Source organism: Schistocerca gregaria, chromosome 8 (genome assembly GCF_023897955.1).
Source record: "Schistocerca gregaria isolate iqSchGreg1 chromosome 8, iqSchGreg1.2, whole genome shotgun sequence".
In the NCBI taxonomy this organism is placed as follows: domain Eukaryota; kingdom Metazoa; phylum Arthropoda; class Insecta; order Orthoptera; family Acrididae; genus Schistocerca; species Schistocerca gregaria.
The window spans coordinates 157,227,810-157,245,055 of record NC_064927.1 but is presented as its reverse complement, the minus strand read 5'-3'; the positions used below and the strand labels follow the sequence as shown (position 1 = coordinate 157,245,055).

At 38.7% G+C, this 17,246-nt stretch overlaps 1 protein-coding gene across 3 annotated transcripts in view; it reads right to left on the bottom strand.

Annotated features, from left to right (window-relative positions):
• Positions 1-14,448: 14,448 nt before the first annotated feature.
• LOC126283956 (aldo-keto reductase family 1 member B1-like) overlaps positions 14,449-17,246 on the bottom strand; it is a 71,396-nt gene continuing 68,598 nt past the window's right edge. For 2 of the 3 annotated variants that reach the window (XM_049982395.1, XM_049982394.1), the window contains one exon: positions 14,449-15,755. In XM_049982395.1, coding sequence (XP_049838352.1) covers positions 15,713-15,755 — 43 coding nt within the window. In that variant the 3' untranslated portion in view covers positions 14,449-15,712. The remainder of the gene's footprint in view (positions 15,756-17,246) is intronic. The other variant, XM_049982396.1, reaches the window with a different exon arrangement.

The following is a 17,246-nucleotide window of genomic DNA, read 5'->3' as shown; positions in this document are numbered from 1 at the left end:
CTTGTGAAGAATTTCTTCGGCGCTTTGAACGAGAAGGTGATGGCTTCCTTGCAAGAATCGTTACTGGGGACGAAATCTGGGTTCACTTCCACCAACCGGAAATGAAGAGAGCAAGCAAGGAATGGCGCCATCCCTCGTCACCAGAACCAAGGAAGTTTTGAACAGAACCATCGGCAGGGAAGGTTTTGGTGACTCTCTTTTGGGACGAGAAAGGCGTCATTTTGAAGCATTACATGTCTAGAGTAACCAATGTCACCAGTGCATCATACACAGATCTCCTAAAACATCATCTGCGGCCTCAATCAAATCAATGCGACGTGGACTGCTGTGAGCAGGTGTCCTTTTGCAACATAACAATGCAAGGCCCAACACTGTCCGTACAACAATTGCAACAATCACAGACCTGCATTTTGAGTGTCTTCCTTATCCACTTCACTCACCAGGCCTTGCCCCAAGTGATATCCATATGTTTGGACCACTCAAAGACACAATGGGAGGAAAGAAGTTCCGTTCTGATGAAGAGGTACGCCATGCGGTGCACGAGTGGTTGCGCGGACTACCAAAACTATCTTTTTCTAAAGGAATTTAAGCACTTTGTCAGCGCTGGAACACTTTCATTGAGTGTGGGGGAAGGGGGAGATTATATTGAAAAGTGATACAACTTTGTACCACTTCTGCACAATGAATAATATTTTTTTAAACATTAAGGTTTCCATTTGACTCACCCTTGTAAATACTGTGAAAAGAATGGACGTGCAAAAAGAGGTACAACCGACAAAAAAGTCAGACACTCAAGCACACGGTAGTGGTTAATAATAAAAATACTAGTAATGTTAATTACTAACATGTGAAAATTCAAAAACTTTCACGGACAAAACTTCACGTCAGTGCCACCTTTTTTGTCAATAACAAATCATTGTTTGTGACCCTTCGTGTTAAGAAAATGTTGATCACTTTTCAAGGAGTCGTCTATTTCAGTCGTTAACCAAGAGGCCTACCAAAAATTAGAATCGTCAAAGTTAACAGGCTTTAAATGTTCGCTGATCACTTATAGCGGTAAGGAGATTCTAGTAACGGGACAGATCTGAATAGATGTTGACTATAAACAATTTACGAAAAATTCGTAGTTGTAATGCCAAATAAAGCAATAATTCAATAGGAGTGGATCTCTTCAATTCTTTGGGTTTCGCCATTCATGGGAAGCTGAATCAAATTCAAACTGACATCCAGACGGAAAGTTAAAGAAAGCTTTTGCAAATACACTCTAAGGGCAAAAAAAGACGCACTGCGAAGAAGGTTATCCGAACTGTACAGAAATCGGTAGATGTGTTGAACATGTATAGACAAAAAGATGATTATAATTTTAGTAAAACCGCATGGTTTGTTCAAGAGAAAGAGCTTCGCAACCTGAGTAACATTACATGGTAATTCGGAATAAAACAGACACTGCAATATCGTGTTTATCCGCTGTTACCAGGGAAGCGACTTTAAAGTAAAAGGTCGCCCCTATATGGGAATACACATAATGGATGTACGAGTACAGGTTGTAGACACATGGTTGACGAAGTCTGGGTATGGCATCGAGTCATCCTCGGATAGCCAAATCGTAAGCCGGCCGATGTGGCCGTGCGGTCCTAGGCGCTGCAGACTGGAACCGCGGGACCGCTCCGGTCACAGGTTCGAATCCTGCCTCGGGCATCGATGTGTGTGAAGTCCTTAGGTTAGTTAGGTTTAACTAGTTCTAAGTTCTAGGGGACTAATGACCTCAGAAGTTGAGTCCCATAGTGCTCAGAGCCATTTGAACCAATTTGAACCAAATCGTAAGGCAGCCGCTCGCGATAAACCGGAAATCCGCGACTGAGTTCCAGTTCTGCACAAATTTTCGTTCTCGTCATTCCATTATACAGCTGATGGTTGTCCATATTCGTAACTGCGAACACATTTCGTGATAGAATGCTTGTCCGGCCTTACGGAGGTTGGTATTCCACTTCTGTTTGGGACGTCTTCAAACATGTCTTTACTGGTCATCGGGGATCAGTTCGAAGCGGGACTCAGCTGAAGACAGTTCTACTCCTATCAATGTGAATCCAGGTCGACAACGTGTCTGGAGACACTCCGGACAGTGGTGGGATACCAACCTGACAGTAACCCGCGGGTATCCCGCCATACGGCCAGACAACCAGGATTAGTGGTCTGGGCTTCCGTTTCTTTTCATAGCAGGACCTTTTTGGTTGTCATCCGCGGCGCCCTTACAGAAGAACGGTAAGTCGGCAATATTCTACACCCCGTTTTGTTGCGCTTCATGGCAACCCATCTTGGGCTTTACATTTCAGCAACATACTGCCCGTCTGCACACGGTGAGAGTTTTTACTGCTTTTTCTCGTGCTTGGCCACTAAGGTCGCCGGATTTTGTGATCTGACACGCAAATTTGACAGAATTTGGCACAATATTCCTCAGAACGACGTCCAGCAATTGCATCAATCAATGGGAACCTGAGGAACCGTTTGCGTAAGGGGCAGAGGTGAACCATTGCTGAGCTGTGCTGCAGCTCTTGCTGGTGCCGTTGCTAGGTTGGCATCGTTTAGTTGGTATAGTTACAATTGTCGTCTTCTTCTTGTGTTCATTGGCGCCACTCTGTTTGCAAGTGCTGTCTGTCTGCTAGTGGCAGCAGCAGCGGTTATCGAGATCAAGTAACGGTGGTACTATATTTGGGGCGACGTTGTGGTGTTTCTGTGTCGTGTTAGCAGTTCAGTTGGGGATGGACGAGCAACCAGGTCCGCACAGCGCGAGAACACGCCGGCACCACTGGCAGCACACACGCACTGTCGGATGGAAGGGCTGTAGTAGCGAGGGGTACAACCTCGTTGTCAACCAGACCCAGGACGTTTAAGTTGAGTGGGCCTTAATTCAAGTAGTGAAGCTAATGCTTTAACACAGTTAATAAGTATGCCCAATACCTTCAGTCAAAAAGTATGTAAATAGCGGGTTCTAATTGGGTCTTACGCCCCAAAAATATTTAAGTATTTGAAAATAACTAATGCAGTAATACAGTACTAAACTAATACTAATATTTCGAAACTGAAAATTTAACATTATGTATGTATTTAATCCTCTATTTTATAAAGATTTTTAATGTTGCTCTAAATGCCATTATTAGGGCTAGAGTATCTTCAGAAAGGTGCAAATGTTGACCGTCTTACTGGATTACTGAATATGAAGTTGTTGATGACTGGTCGGATATCCAGACCATCCAAAGCATCATGGTGGGCATGAAGAACAGCCAAGTTGTTCAATCACTTCTGTCCCATTGTTGATCGGAGATATGACTTCAGGCGTCTAAGGGCGCTAAATTACCGTTCTGCTGTTGCTGTCCTGATAGGAACTGCAGTACTGGCCATTAAAATTGCTACACCACGAAGATGACGTGCTACAGACGCGAAATTTAACCGACAGGAAAAAGATGCTGTGGTATGAAAATGATTTTCAGAGCGTTCAGACAAGGTTGGCGCCGGTGGCGACACCTACAACGTGCTGACATGAGGAAAGTTTCCAACCGATCTCTCATACACAAACAGCAGTTGACCGGCGTTGCCTGGTGAAACGTTGTCGTGATGCCTCGTGTAAGGAGGAAAAATGCGTACCATCACGTTTCCGCCTTTGATACAGTAGCCTATCGCGATTGCGGTTTATCGTATCGCGACATTGCTACTCGCGTTGGTCGAGATCCAATGACTGTTAGCAGAATATGGAACCGGTGGGTTCAGGAGGGTAATGCGGAACGCCGTGCTCGATCCCAACGGCCGCGTATCACTAGCAGTCGAGATGACAGGCATCTTATCCGCATGGCTGGAACGGATAATGAAGCCACGTCTCGATTCCTGACAACAGATGGAGATGTTTGCAAGACAACAACCATCTACACCAACAGTTCGACGACATTTGCAGCAGCATGGACTATCAGGTCGGAGACCATGGCTGCGGTTACCCTCGACACTGCATCACAGACAGGAGCGTCTGTGATGGTGTACTCAACGACGAACCTGGGTGCACGAATGGCAAAACGTCATTTTTTAGGAAGAATCCAGGTTCTGTTTAAAACACAGCATCATGATGGTCTCATCCGTGTTTGGCGACATCGCAGTGAACGCACATTGGAAGCGTGTATTCATTATTGCCATACTGGCGTATCACTCGCCATGACGATATGTTGTGCCATTAGTTACACGGCTCGGTCACCTCTTGTTCGCACTGACGGCACTTTGAACAGTGGACGTTACATTTCAGATGTGTTACGACCTGTGGCTGGATACAGAAAGTGTTCGACTGCTGCCCTGGCCAGCACATTCTCCAGGTCTCTCACCAATTGAAAGTATCTGGTCAATGGTGGCCGAGCAACTGGCTCGTCACAATACGCCAGTCACTACTCTTGATGAACTGTGCTATCGTATTGAAGCTGCATGGGCAGCTGTACCTGTACACGCCATCCAAGCTCTATTTGACTCAATGCCCAGGCGTATCAAGGCCGTTATTACGGCTAGAGGTGGTTGTTCTGGATACTGATTGCGTGAAAATGTTATCACATGTCACTACTAGTATAATATAACTGTACAATGAATACCCGTTTATCATCTGCATTTCTTCTTCAGCAATTTTAACGGCTTGTAGTGTACTTGGAGAACCATAATGCACTTCACTACTTCACATAACATTTCTCCAACTGCAGGCTCTTGTGTAATGTAGTTCCTCGTGTCATGTATGTTTTTTAAGACCTATTGTCTTTTTATTAGCGATATCGGCTAACATATTCAAGTATAAGCGCAGTCTCTCAATGTGTAGGTCATTTTTGAAAAACGCAGTTGATTTTTCAAAATTTTCTTCACCTCTGCTTACTAAAAGCAAGCACCTTTCTTCAACTGCAATGACCTGTGTGAGTGCAGTTGAAGCACACCGCTCAGTAATGCAAGATTCCACCGTTGCACAAACTTCAATGTAAATAGCTTTGTAGTATTCCTTTGGGGTTTTGAAAGTGTGCAGTGAGCTGGCTTCATTGTTTTCATACTTCTTTGGTATACTTCGATTCCGAGGAAACGATGAATTATCAAGTTGTGAAGGTTTTTCTTTTAAACACAATTCCCGAAAGTGTTCAAAACATCTTCCATTCAATATACAAATCAAGCCCTCATATACTTTTTCCAGATCAGCAACACTTAAATGAGGGCATTGAATTTTTTCATTGGCATCCTCTACTGGGCTCATTGCATGCCAATAAAGACGTAAAAAGAAATAAGTCTTGAATTGCAACATTCACTCATGGTTGCCTGCACATTTGTAGCCTGCCACTGGTTTGTCGTCTGCAGAAAATGTTTCAAAAACTCCAGAAGTTCTTCGAAGTTTTTCAATATTCTCAAGACACTAGAAACTCAAATAGTCCATCGAGTTGGGCAAAGGGGTCGTAGACCATATCGGTCATTGGCGCCCTCACAGTTTATGTTTTTGAAAAGTCCCATCCTTTAGTTGGATTCCCTTACTGTGTTTATTACGTCCTTGGCTATAGCCGTAATGTCCCTCATAGACTTAAGATGGCGGAGACTGTCTTCAACTGCCAAGTCTAAACTGTGAGTAGTGCAATGCCCATAATGTGCTTTTGGTTGTATATCCAAAAATAACTTTTTTTTAGTCTTTTGAACTTACATCTCATATTCGAGGCACCATCATAGCACTGCCCTCTTAAGTTATCCATTGACAAATCAAGACAAGCAAAAATGTCTTTTAAAACATTAAACAGAGTTTGTGATTCAGTGTTGGAGGTCTCCTATTCGTATAAGCCAATAAATTAATCGTTGATGATTATGTTATCATCGACAGTACGAATACAAAATGACACTTGTTCGTGAATTGAAGAATCACTTGTTTCGTCAACCACAACAGAAAAATGTTCAATCTTCTTGACTGAAGCCAATACCTTTGTGAACACAGACTTTCCTAGTAGATCAATGATCTCGTTTTGAATATCGTGGGACGCCCACTTATACCCCAAACGCCCTCACCAATTTTTAAACTCAGGTATGTCTTTCTTTCGGAGCTCCAAAAACTGAAAAAAAAATTGAATTTGCATCTTCATGCCCTCTAATTGCTAGTCCTTACCGGCATAGAAATTGTAAATAGTAAAAACTGTCTCAAGAGCTAAACGCCCTATCTTCATATCAGTATCTAACTGTCCATTAAATTGGATGGCCAGACTTCAGTTAGCGATAGAATTTAGTTTCAGAACACATTTTTATGCGTAAACGTATTTTCATGAAGGTGAAATTTTTCCAAAGCCTTTTTCCAGTTAGAAAACCCTATAGAAATAAATGCATCTTCCTTTTTTGAAGAAAATTGTAATAAATTTTTAGCATCTACCTCTTTGCAGGTTTTGCAAAAAACTTTTTCAGAAGATGCTTCATATTCTAGCCATGTATATTTGATCAACCAAGACTTCTTATATGATCTTCGCTTACCTGAATGTCCAGGTTTCGGCTGTGAATGGTTCTCTCCTGAAGACGACGAAGCAATTGATGACACAAAAATTGCTGGAGGTTGACTTGCAGCATCGTCAACTTCTAAGCACGACTTTTTGATAACAAATTTATGCATTGTAAACTTAATTCACAATACGCTAAGAGACTAAAGTAAATGAGTAAAATATAGTCATATAAAATAGTCTGCTAGACACTACAGTCGGAACACTAAACACGTCTGCAGCATGCACTGAACGAAACTATCCACACTGAATGACTGCGACATCAGGGTGGGCTTTATATAGGCGCGGCGTCGTAATGTCTCGAAGAGCCAAGGCGACGCGATGCAGAGGGTTCAAGGCGTCTGCTCCAGTCCTTTTGATGTCGCCGCGGCCGCAGCGCTGGCCCGCCGGCACAAGACTTTATCCGAAGGTTCACCCACCGGGACAAATTCTAAGTGTGCCCGCAGCACCGTAACACTATCATCATTCACACCACTCATTTTCAGTTAACCTGCTTACTACCGTAATTATTATTTGTTTTAACTCATTACTGAATGTATTTTAAAAGGTAACTATCGTCAAACAAGGAAAATAAAAAATTCCAACATAATTTTGTGATTTTGCAAAGCAAAATATAACTAATAATTTTCTTAAATTATTGGGGGGGGGGGGGGGGGGGGGTCCGCCTGAACTGGAGTTCAGACAGTATTGCAAAAGTAGTGGGATGTGCAAATGCAAGAAAGGTACGTGATTGATATTAAACACACGATAAGTTTTTAACCTTCCCTTGTTCATCTCTATTTGAGTTAGTCATCACAACTAAATAATTTCTGATTGCCTTTAATTAAAAATGTAATCAGTAATATTTACAGAAATTCAGGTGAGAGGGGATGAAAGTGCACAACTCAACACTAACTTCACAGGCACCAGGAATGTACACCTTGTTGATAGCATCCTTAGTGGAGCCAATCACTTACCTGGTTTTGTTACCACTTCAATAGATCAATGTGATGCCCATTCAGTAGAGAACTTTATCCACGAATCCACTAATGTGTTGCATATGTGACAAGAGGATGACGTGCTTTTGGTTTACGTCCTTCTCCCTATTTGTCTACTAATGTCTTTATCACAGTCTTTTGACACAAATGCTTTTACAATGTTCATCAGGTTCATTCTTTGCGTCTTCAAATCAGTAAGAGCGCCAAAGCATAGTAGTAACACTTGGTTTTACTTTGTGATGTTATAATTCTACACATTTTTCTATTATTATAGCCATTGGCTCAGAAAATGTATCACAATTTTTTGCATCACTAACCCAAATGCCCTCTTGGTTAACATGTGCTGGGAAGAATTACGCTGTTTTGCATAATGGTACAAGGTGGCTGTTGCATATCTTGCACAATTAATCACAAAAATTATTATTTGGAAACTTCCTCTTTGTTACTGAACCAGTATCACATGACAACAACAAAACAACTGCACTCTGTTTTCTTACTCTGTGCATTTCAAAATGTCATATGTTTTGAAAAGAAAAATAAAATTAACACAAAAAACAGTTAGTTACAAAACTATAGTTATGAAAATAAACGTAACGCTACATCATCTCCCCCCCCCTCCCCTCTCCTCAGTCTGTAAGTCAGTTACTTGAATTTTTCAAGAAATTTCACAAATCAATCAAATCAGCTAACTTTCTTTCATGAGACTGTTGGAGGCATAGGTAACTCATTCAGTGGTGAAGTGCTCTATAGATTATCATGTAAACCACTAGTGTTTGAGTTACAATGTTATAGACAGGTTTCAATCTCTCAAGTGAGAGGTTTGTTAGCACATCCTTAATTTTTAGAGTGAAATACTTTGTTATTCGCTCCTGGACTTCATAGGGGCGTTCAAAGGGAGGCACTAGTTTGGCTTTCACTTTTTCATTCCTCACTAATACATGAGTTGTATTATTCAGGTCTTTACTTAGAAATGGTGTTTCCTTTACCTCGCGGGAGCATTCTGAAGGGTGTAGTTTATCCATATGTTAGCGTAGCTGAGAAGTGAATGCTGGTAGATCTACTTCTAGTTTGTTTTCTGATCTTACAGTGAAATCACCAGGCATTGTTAGAGTTGTGCCATACAGCATTTCCACAGCCATTGAGTTATTTTCTTCTCTCACACAGTAACGCAGTCCTAGGGGAATTGTTGGAATTACGTCACTCCATTTATTTTTACAATGTGCTCTTACTTCTACCTTCAATGTTCAATGGAATATTTTTATTTTCCCATTTCATTGCCAGAGTCTGAGTTAGTTTAGAACCTCACATCTTTGCTAATGTGTGGAACAGCTGTGACTGGTACTATGTTCCTTGGTCAGTCATTATTTGGTCAGATGCTCCAAATCTAATGATACAGGAGTTATAAAATTCTTGTGTTATAGTTTCTGCTTGAACATCACGTATTGGAATGACTTCTGTCCATTTACTGAACTGATCGATGCACATTAAACAGCATATGAATTCATCTGAGGGAGGCAGGGGGCTAATTAGTGTGATGTTTATCATCTTAAACCATGCACCTGTGATTGGAAACTGGGCAATAGCAGATTTAGTATGTCTAGTCAATTCATTCTATGCATGATGTCGCCCGTTTTGGATACCTCATTTCATCAAATAAATCTGCACATGACTAATTTCACAGAAGACACAGAATACCAGGATCTGCCACAACAGAGTATCTAAATTGTTCACTAATATAAGGACAAATGTTACTTACTGATACATAACACTATAACAGCCTTCCACCAGTAGTTTCATGCTGTTTCAATTTCAATGAGGAATGAGTACTAGAGAGAAGTTTACTGAGTTCATCATCACTCTTTTGAACATCTGTAATATTCTTGTAATAAATTGATACTGCTTCTTCTGGTCTGAATAAGTTGTCAGCCACAATACTTTCTTTTCCAGAAATGTGTATGATATCTGTCACAAATTATGATATGAATTGTAGGTGACACATATACATGTTGTTGTTGTTATGGTCTTCAGTCCTGAGACTAGTTTGATGCAGCTCTCCATGCTACTCTATCTTGTGCAAGCTTCTTCATCTCCCAGTACCTACTGCAACCTGCATCCTTCTGAATCTGCTTAGTGTAGTCATCTCTCGGTCTCCCTCTACGATTTTTACCCTCCACGCTGCCCTCCAATACTAAATTGATGCCTCAGAACATGTCCTACCAACCGATCCCTTCTTCTGGTCAAGTTGTGCCACAAACTTCTCTTCTCCCCAATTCTATTCAATACTTCCTCATTAGCTATGCGATCTACCCATCTAATCTTCACCATTCTTCTGTAACACCACATTTCGAAAGCTTCTATTCTCTTCCTGTCCAAACTATTTATCGTCCATGTTTCACTTCCATACATGGCTACACTCCATACAAATACTTTCAGAAATGACTTCCTGACACTTAAATGTATACTCGATGTTAACAAATTTCTCTTCTTCAGAAACACTTTCCTTGCCATTGCCAGTCTACATTTTATATCGTCTCTACTTCAACCATCATCAGTTATTTTGCTCCCCAAATAGCAAAACTCCTTTACTACATTCCTAATCTAATTCCCTCAGCATCACCTAACTTAATTCAACTACATTCCATTATCCTCGTTTTGCATTTGTTAATGTTCATCTTATATCCTCCTTTCAAGACATTATCCATTCCGTTCAACTGCTCTTCCAAATCCTTTGCTGTCTCTGACATAGAAGTTGTTTTATCATTTTGTTGTTTAAAAGTGTGTGTTAAAGAAGCATGGTCAGTACATACTGCAAATGAACGCCTTCAAGGAGCTGCTTAAGATACCTATTACCATGTAGTTGTTGAGAAGTTCCCTATTGTATGACAAATATTTCTTCTGGAAGGGCGAGAACTTTTCAGAGTAGTAACCATTTGGTTTCCATATTTCTTCTTGATGTTCTGCAGCATGTTCCAAATGCCTTCAATAAAAATTCAGTATGCCAAGGAAATGACATAATGCTGACACAGTTCCTGGAAGTTTGAAATTAGTCATCTCTTGTACTCATTCTGGATGTGGTTTGGTACCCTCAGCAGTAATCACATGACCAAAAAAATTTATTTCTTGAATTCCAAACATGGATTTTCCAATATCAACCCTCAAACCAAATTTGTTTAATCATTCTAACAGGATAGTTAAATGATGAGTATGTTTTTCTTTATAGCTAGAAGCTATCAGTAGCCTGTGTCATCTAAATGTGCAAAACAGAACTTGAAATCTCTCATAAGGTTATTAATAAATCTCTGAAAGGTACTGGATGCATTCCTGAGGCAAATGGTGTGAAATTGAATTCATAAAGCTCAAAAGGTGTGATTGCAGTACTCTTTTTCTGTATCACTTCAGCCAGTGGAATTTGGTAATATGCTTAGGAGAGATTAATTTTAGAAAATATTTTCTTGTCTACAAGGATGGAATTTACATCATTTATGTGAGAAACTGGATAGCTATCATGAAGGGTCCAGTCATTAAGATGTTGGTAGTCTCCACAAACACGCCACTATCCATCTGACTTTTCTACCGTGTGCAGCAGACTAGTTCACTTGGATTTAGATGGGTGAATTGTATTCTGATCCATTAGGAACAGGAATTCTTGTGTAGCCAACTTTAGTTTATGTGGACCTAACCTGTGGGCTTTTGGATGCACTGACAGGCCACTTGTGGTTGCAATATAGTGTTCCACATCATGCTTAACTTCTCCCAGTGTAATAATGGATTTTGTCTAGTCAGGAAATTTTTTAAGTAGTTCAGAGTATTTACAGTAGCATGAAGTCAACTGATGGATTCAGACAAATCAGCTGCACATTGTAGCGCAACCACATGTAACGGAGTACTGAAGTCAACTAATAATTTTCTTTTCAGGTCTATCAGTAAGCAAAACTGATCAAGAAAGTCTGTGCCAATCAAGCCTTTTGTTGTGTTAGCTACTATGAAAGGCCAATCAAATCTGCCTTTTAAACCTCAATCAAGATTTGATAACTTTGATCCATACGTTTTAATGTCAGATCTATTGGCAGCATAAAGTTTACAGTCTGCTTCTGTAACCTTAACTTTGGGACATGCTGCTATAATGCAAACATCAACATCACTCTCAACCAGAAAACCCTCTCACAAACAATTAATATTGGTGGCACGGTATAATTGTTGTGGTATAACAGCACTACTTGCATGAACTACTCTTTCTCGGTTTGCTGCAGCCTCTGCTACGAGAACATCACTGTGATTGATACTGCCACTACCTCGATCTGGATTTTCAGGCTTCAGTTTCCAGCTTTTCAATCCCTACCAGAATATGATGCAGAAGAATCACACATCAGTCTACATTTTCTTCAGAGTTTATTAAATTATTTCTAACACTACCAGGAAGTTTGTCTAGCCAGTGTGTCTTTAAAATTTTATCTGAAACGTTCATTCCTCCATGATTCATTTTATGAAGCATCAATTTCTAATTCACTAATTAATTTCTTAATTTGACATTGTTTACTTTCCTTAACAGTCCTTCTTCAGCTAATGAATATTTGTTACTTTTATTACTGTTTACATGATCCCATGTATTTTCGACAAATCAGGGATCTAACTGTGCTAACAAATAATTGAATTTGGTTGCTTAAGTCTGTATTCTCACAATTATAGAATATGTTTCAGCTTGACAAAACCGGCTTTTCAGTTCAGAATGGAGGAAATTTCACACTACCATTGTCCTCTTCAATTTTTGTATCATTGTCTGGGATATTAGTGCTCACGCTATGTGCCATCAAATTTGTTTCTTGTTTATATCACATTGGAGTCACCAGCTGTTGGTCTTGTTGTACAGTTATTCACAAAAACATTATATCTTAGATTCAAAATTATTATTTGAAAACTTCCTTTTTTGTTACAGAACCACTATCACACTCCACCAACAAAACTACTGAACTCTATATTTCTTACTCTGTGCCTTTCAAAATTTCATTTGTTTTGAAAAGAAAAATAAAGTTAACATAAAGAATAATTATTTACAGAACTGTAGGTTATGAACATAAACATAACCCTACAGTGGCCACTTGTACATCAATCGATATGCTAATTTATGAAACAACAAGACAATAGGGTTGCACTCTTGGGAATATTTAACAACAGTGGAAGCTTGCATTCATACTGAACATCTTAAGTTAGCAGTGAAAGTGTGTAGAGCAGCAATAAGGATATTACAATATGCAAATAAAACTCAGAATTTGATGCTGCATGGAATTATGCAGCTGCTAGTGTTGCGATAATATTTTGCTTGTTTATAATGAGAAAATGACATCACCCTCTTCCATGCTCATCTGAGTCTAACTGTCAATAACGTTGTTATTCGTCCAAGATAACCTTCATCTGGATAATGTGAACATCAATTTTGGTTTAATTGACACTTTGAAGGAAACAGCTTATTCTACAGCAACTCATAAACTCTGTGGCTAACATTGGCCAAAAAAACAAGTATAAGTTTGTGTTGCTAGAAAACACTGGTATCACCTTTTCAGCTTCAAGGAAGGTTCTGTTTGTAGTGACTACTTTCAGAACTGATACAGAATTAATGTCAGTAATTCTGGTCTGACAGGAGACTTACTTCTCCTCTTGATTATAAATAACAGCTCCCACTAGTATGTTCTTGTAAATAGGGATATGCTGATTTTGTGGTACATTCAAAATTGGTATAGAAATATTGGTGAAATCTAGGCTCACAAACTTCACTGAATCTTGTCCTCAAACCTGAATCACACAGTACCTCATGTGCATATGAACAAGGCACTGCTTTATCATTTACTGAAAAATTATAATAAGACAAGCAACACTTATTTCCAAATATTGTGAAATTGGCAAAATTTATTTCAAATTTAGTTACAGACTTATAACTGTACAATTGTTTCTGTATGGTTATGAGACGATATATTTTCACTTGATCTGAATGTGTTCATATGACATGTCAAAAGGTAGATGAAATATTCATTTTTCAAGTACTTTTTCCCAAAGAACTAGTTTATGTTTCAATGCCTTAACATCATCACATTTGTAATTATCTGATCTTTTCCTTGCAGTTTCAAATTTAAATTATGCAAATATTTTTATCATATCAACCATGAAGGATAAATCTTGCAGTCATGTTTGTGTCCTGATTTTTATTTCCTAAGAGCTGAAGAAGAAGCCTCAGAAATATTTAATGATCTTGGAGGATGAATATAAATGGATATCAGTGTAAGAGGACAAAGAAAGGAAGGAAGATTAAGGTATCACACATAATAAATTCTCAATAAATAACATAATGTGGCTGGTAAATTTTGAAAGACCCAGTTCTATTACATATTTGCAAGTCTGAGTGTATATGAAAAGTGTGTACATGCTCTTCACTTAAGTGGACAAATCAGTCTGTTAGTCTTAAACTGTTAAAGTTAGAAACTTTGACTAGTCATTTGGTTTTTGTTTTAGTCAGTTTTATCTAGCTGATGTACTGTATGAGATAATCACTGTTTTCTGCTGTGTTGTACTTAATTCTGTTTTCTACTATTTCCTTTTCTAGTGACAAGTGTTCATAGTTGTTGCAGTTATGTTATTTATTACCTAAGTCAATACATAATATGAGTTCAGTTTCTATTGTGAACAACAATTAAGCAGTTTTTATCTCTGTGCATGACTTCAGTGGAAGCAAAAAGCACAGGTTAAGGTGTCTACATTCTTTGATACAGGTATAACTTGTCCTCCTCCCCCCCCCCCCCCACCCCCTATCTCCACCCCCACCCTTTGTACTACTACTCACCCCATGGCATCCTATGTGGGCATCTATCTCATTTCCTCCAATCTTCACAATCTCCTTTGGCAGTCAGCCACCTTGCTGTTAACACACTGCACAGCATTTTGGCAATTGCAGGACTGGGCTGCAAAAATATTCACCACATACCACAGACAGCCTGTGGACTGCTAGTTTCACACCCAAGGTCTACAGTAGTATGAAAGTCTGTAATGTGACCACTGTTGCTGTTGCTGACATATTAAGCTGAGAGTTACCAAGTAAATGTTATCTAAATGATAATGCTGTAGCCATTTGACTGTTATTTTATTCCTTCTAGATACACTGCTGCAATTTCTGAGTAGCTAGTGTCTGATTCATTATTGGCCTTTTGAAATAAATTACAAGTCATAATACATCTCAAGAATACCATCTTATTAGTTAACCATGGAGAAATTTTTATTGTACTTCTATTGTGTCTGGTATTCATGCAAGCTATAGGGACAAACACTTAATGTAGAGAAGTATAAAGTTGTACATGTCATGAAACCAAAAAATGCAATATTTTCCATGTACAAGATTAATGATCTACTACTAATTCCAAGAACCAGTTTACACAATAAAACATACAAAATATTATTCTAGTCACTACAGTATATATAACCCTCATAGAAATGAAGTAAATTTCAAAAATGCATGAAGTTTCATGAAAAAAATTACTAAAACATGTGCTAGTTCTGACAGTGGAATCTGATGAATATTCAGTATAAGAAAAAGTACCCTGAATATTGCATTTAATGTGACTCTTATAAAGTAAATGCAGTTTAAGAAATGAACCGTGGAGACAAAACAAATAACACTGATGATTTTCCCAGTGACATATCCCATACAATGATGTTCTATTATCACGTCAAAAACTAATAAGCAATAGACTGAAAGATTAATCATCAGATTTTAAAGGAATTAAATGGAAGAAACATAACAGGAACATCCCAGCTTCCATCATGGCTGCAAACACAGTTGAATTTTAAGATTTAATGGAAGCTGTTTGATATATTGTTCCTCACATTCAAAGCTAGTGTGATTTCTGATTTGCAGATAATCTTATAAAAACAGGTCTAGAGGCAATCTATACCTTTTCTGCATTGTTGACAGTTGTCCTCATTTGTCCCAATCAACTTACAATTTTCTGTAACATCACTAAAAAGTGAAATACGCTACCTGGTCATTTTTATAATGAAGTAACATATCATCAGCTTTCTTGAAGTAGTATATTTACAAAAATATCACAGTTATGTGGCACATGGTGCTGCTACAGAAAGGTTAACAGTAAAATAACATTAAAAAAATCTGTAGCACTTTGTAGTTTCTTTGCAGAATTTTTTCTGTTCAGGTACATCTTCTGTGGTGCCTCAGAATTCATCATCAAAAGGGTAATATTTAGAAGCTTTTGCTCTGTAAGAGAGAGAAATTTCCACAAGTTTAGATAAAACTTTTGTATGCTACACACTATCACCAGCCTAATGCATTAATCTTGGCTTTTCAATATGAAAGCATGGTTGTAACTTTTTCATAGAAATATTTTTGTGATAATCTGTAAATATGGATAATAATGATGATAGCAGTTTCACAAAGAAATGTAGACAGCTGTTATAAAATATGTTCTGTATTGTTCAGGGACATCTAGAACTGTTCATCAGACAGGCAGATTGATGAAAATGGGTTGGCGTCATCCTGAATGGTCATCATAATTTCTGAGACTACAGATATGATACTGCATTGCTGAGCCACAGCAAGGATGATATGAGAAATGAGGTAAAACTCATCATGAAATAGGTGGTAAAAGTGTGTTTACATATCAGTGAAAAAGCAACACCAAATACTTGTTGATATCATTGTCTGAGTAAGGCAACTCTCACTATCTGCAGTCAGATTGACATTTAAATAAATGAATAAATTTAAGTACCTATGAAAATGGTTTACGCTACACAGAGACATATACTTTATTATAAAAGAAAATTTAGAAGAATGCAATTGCTATTTTGGCCTATGAAGTACACTAGGAGCCACGTAGTTCACACTCTGGACTAAGATCAATCTACATAACATTATCTTCCAACCAGTTGACCAAAAATGTGGTCAAGGAGGATGGCTGATACAGAGCAGCTCAACATTTTTGAAAAAATTCTGAGATAAATCCTAAGTCTAGTAAAATACGATAAAGAATATAATAGAGGGAAACATTCCACGTGGGAAAAATATATCTAAAAACAAAGATGATGTGACTTACCAAACGAAAGTGTTGGCATGTTGATAGACACACAAACAAACACAAACACACATACAAAATTCAAGCTTTTGCAACCAACAGTTGCTTCATCAGGAAAGAGAGAAGGAGAGGAAATGACGAAAGGATGTGGGTTTTAAGGGAGAGGGTAAGGAGTCTTTCCAATCCTGGGAGTGAAAGACTTACTTTAGGGGGGGAAAAGGACAGGTATACATTCACACACACACACAAACACATATCCATCCGCACATATACAGACAGAAGAAATGTTTGCTTGTGTCTGTATATGTGTGGATGGATGTGTGTGTGTGTGAATGTATACCTGTCCTTTTTTCCCCCTGAGGTAAGTCTTTCCGCTCCTGGGATTGGAATGACTCCTTACCCTCACCCTTAAAACCCACATCCTTTCGTCTTTTCCTCTCCTTCCCTCTTTCCTGATGAAGCAACCGTTGGTTGCCAAAGCTTGAATTTTGTGTGTAGGTTTGTGTGTGTATCAACATGACAATGCTTTCGTTTGGTAAGTTACATCATCTTTGTTTTTAGATATAAAATATGATAAAGAATGGAGATGACAGACATATGAAGAGGGACATAGAATAATGAGAAGTCAGTGACTTAAAAATACATTGAAGAGCAAGCTAATCCAATATCTGGCCACA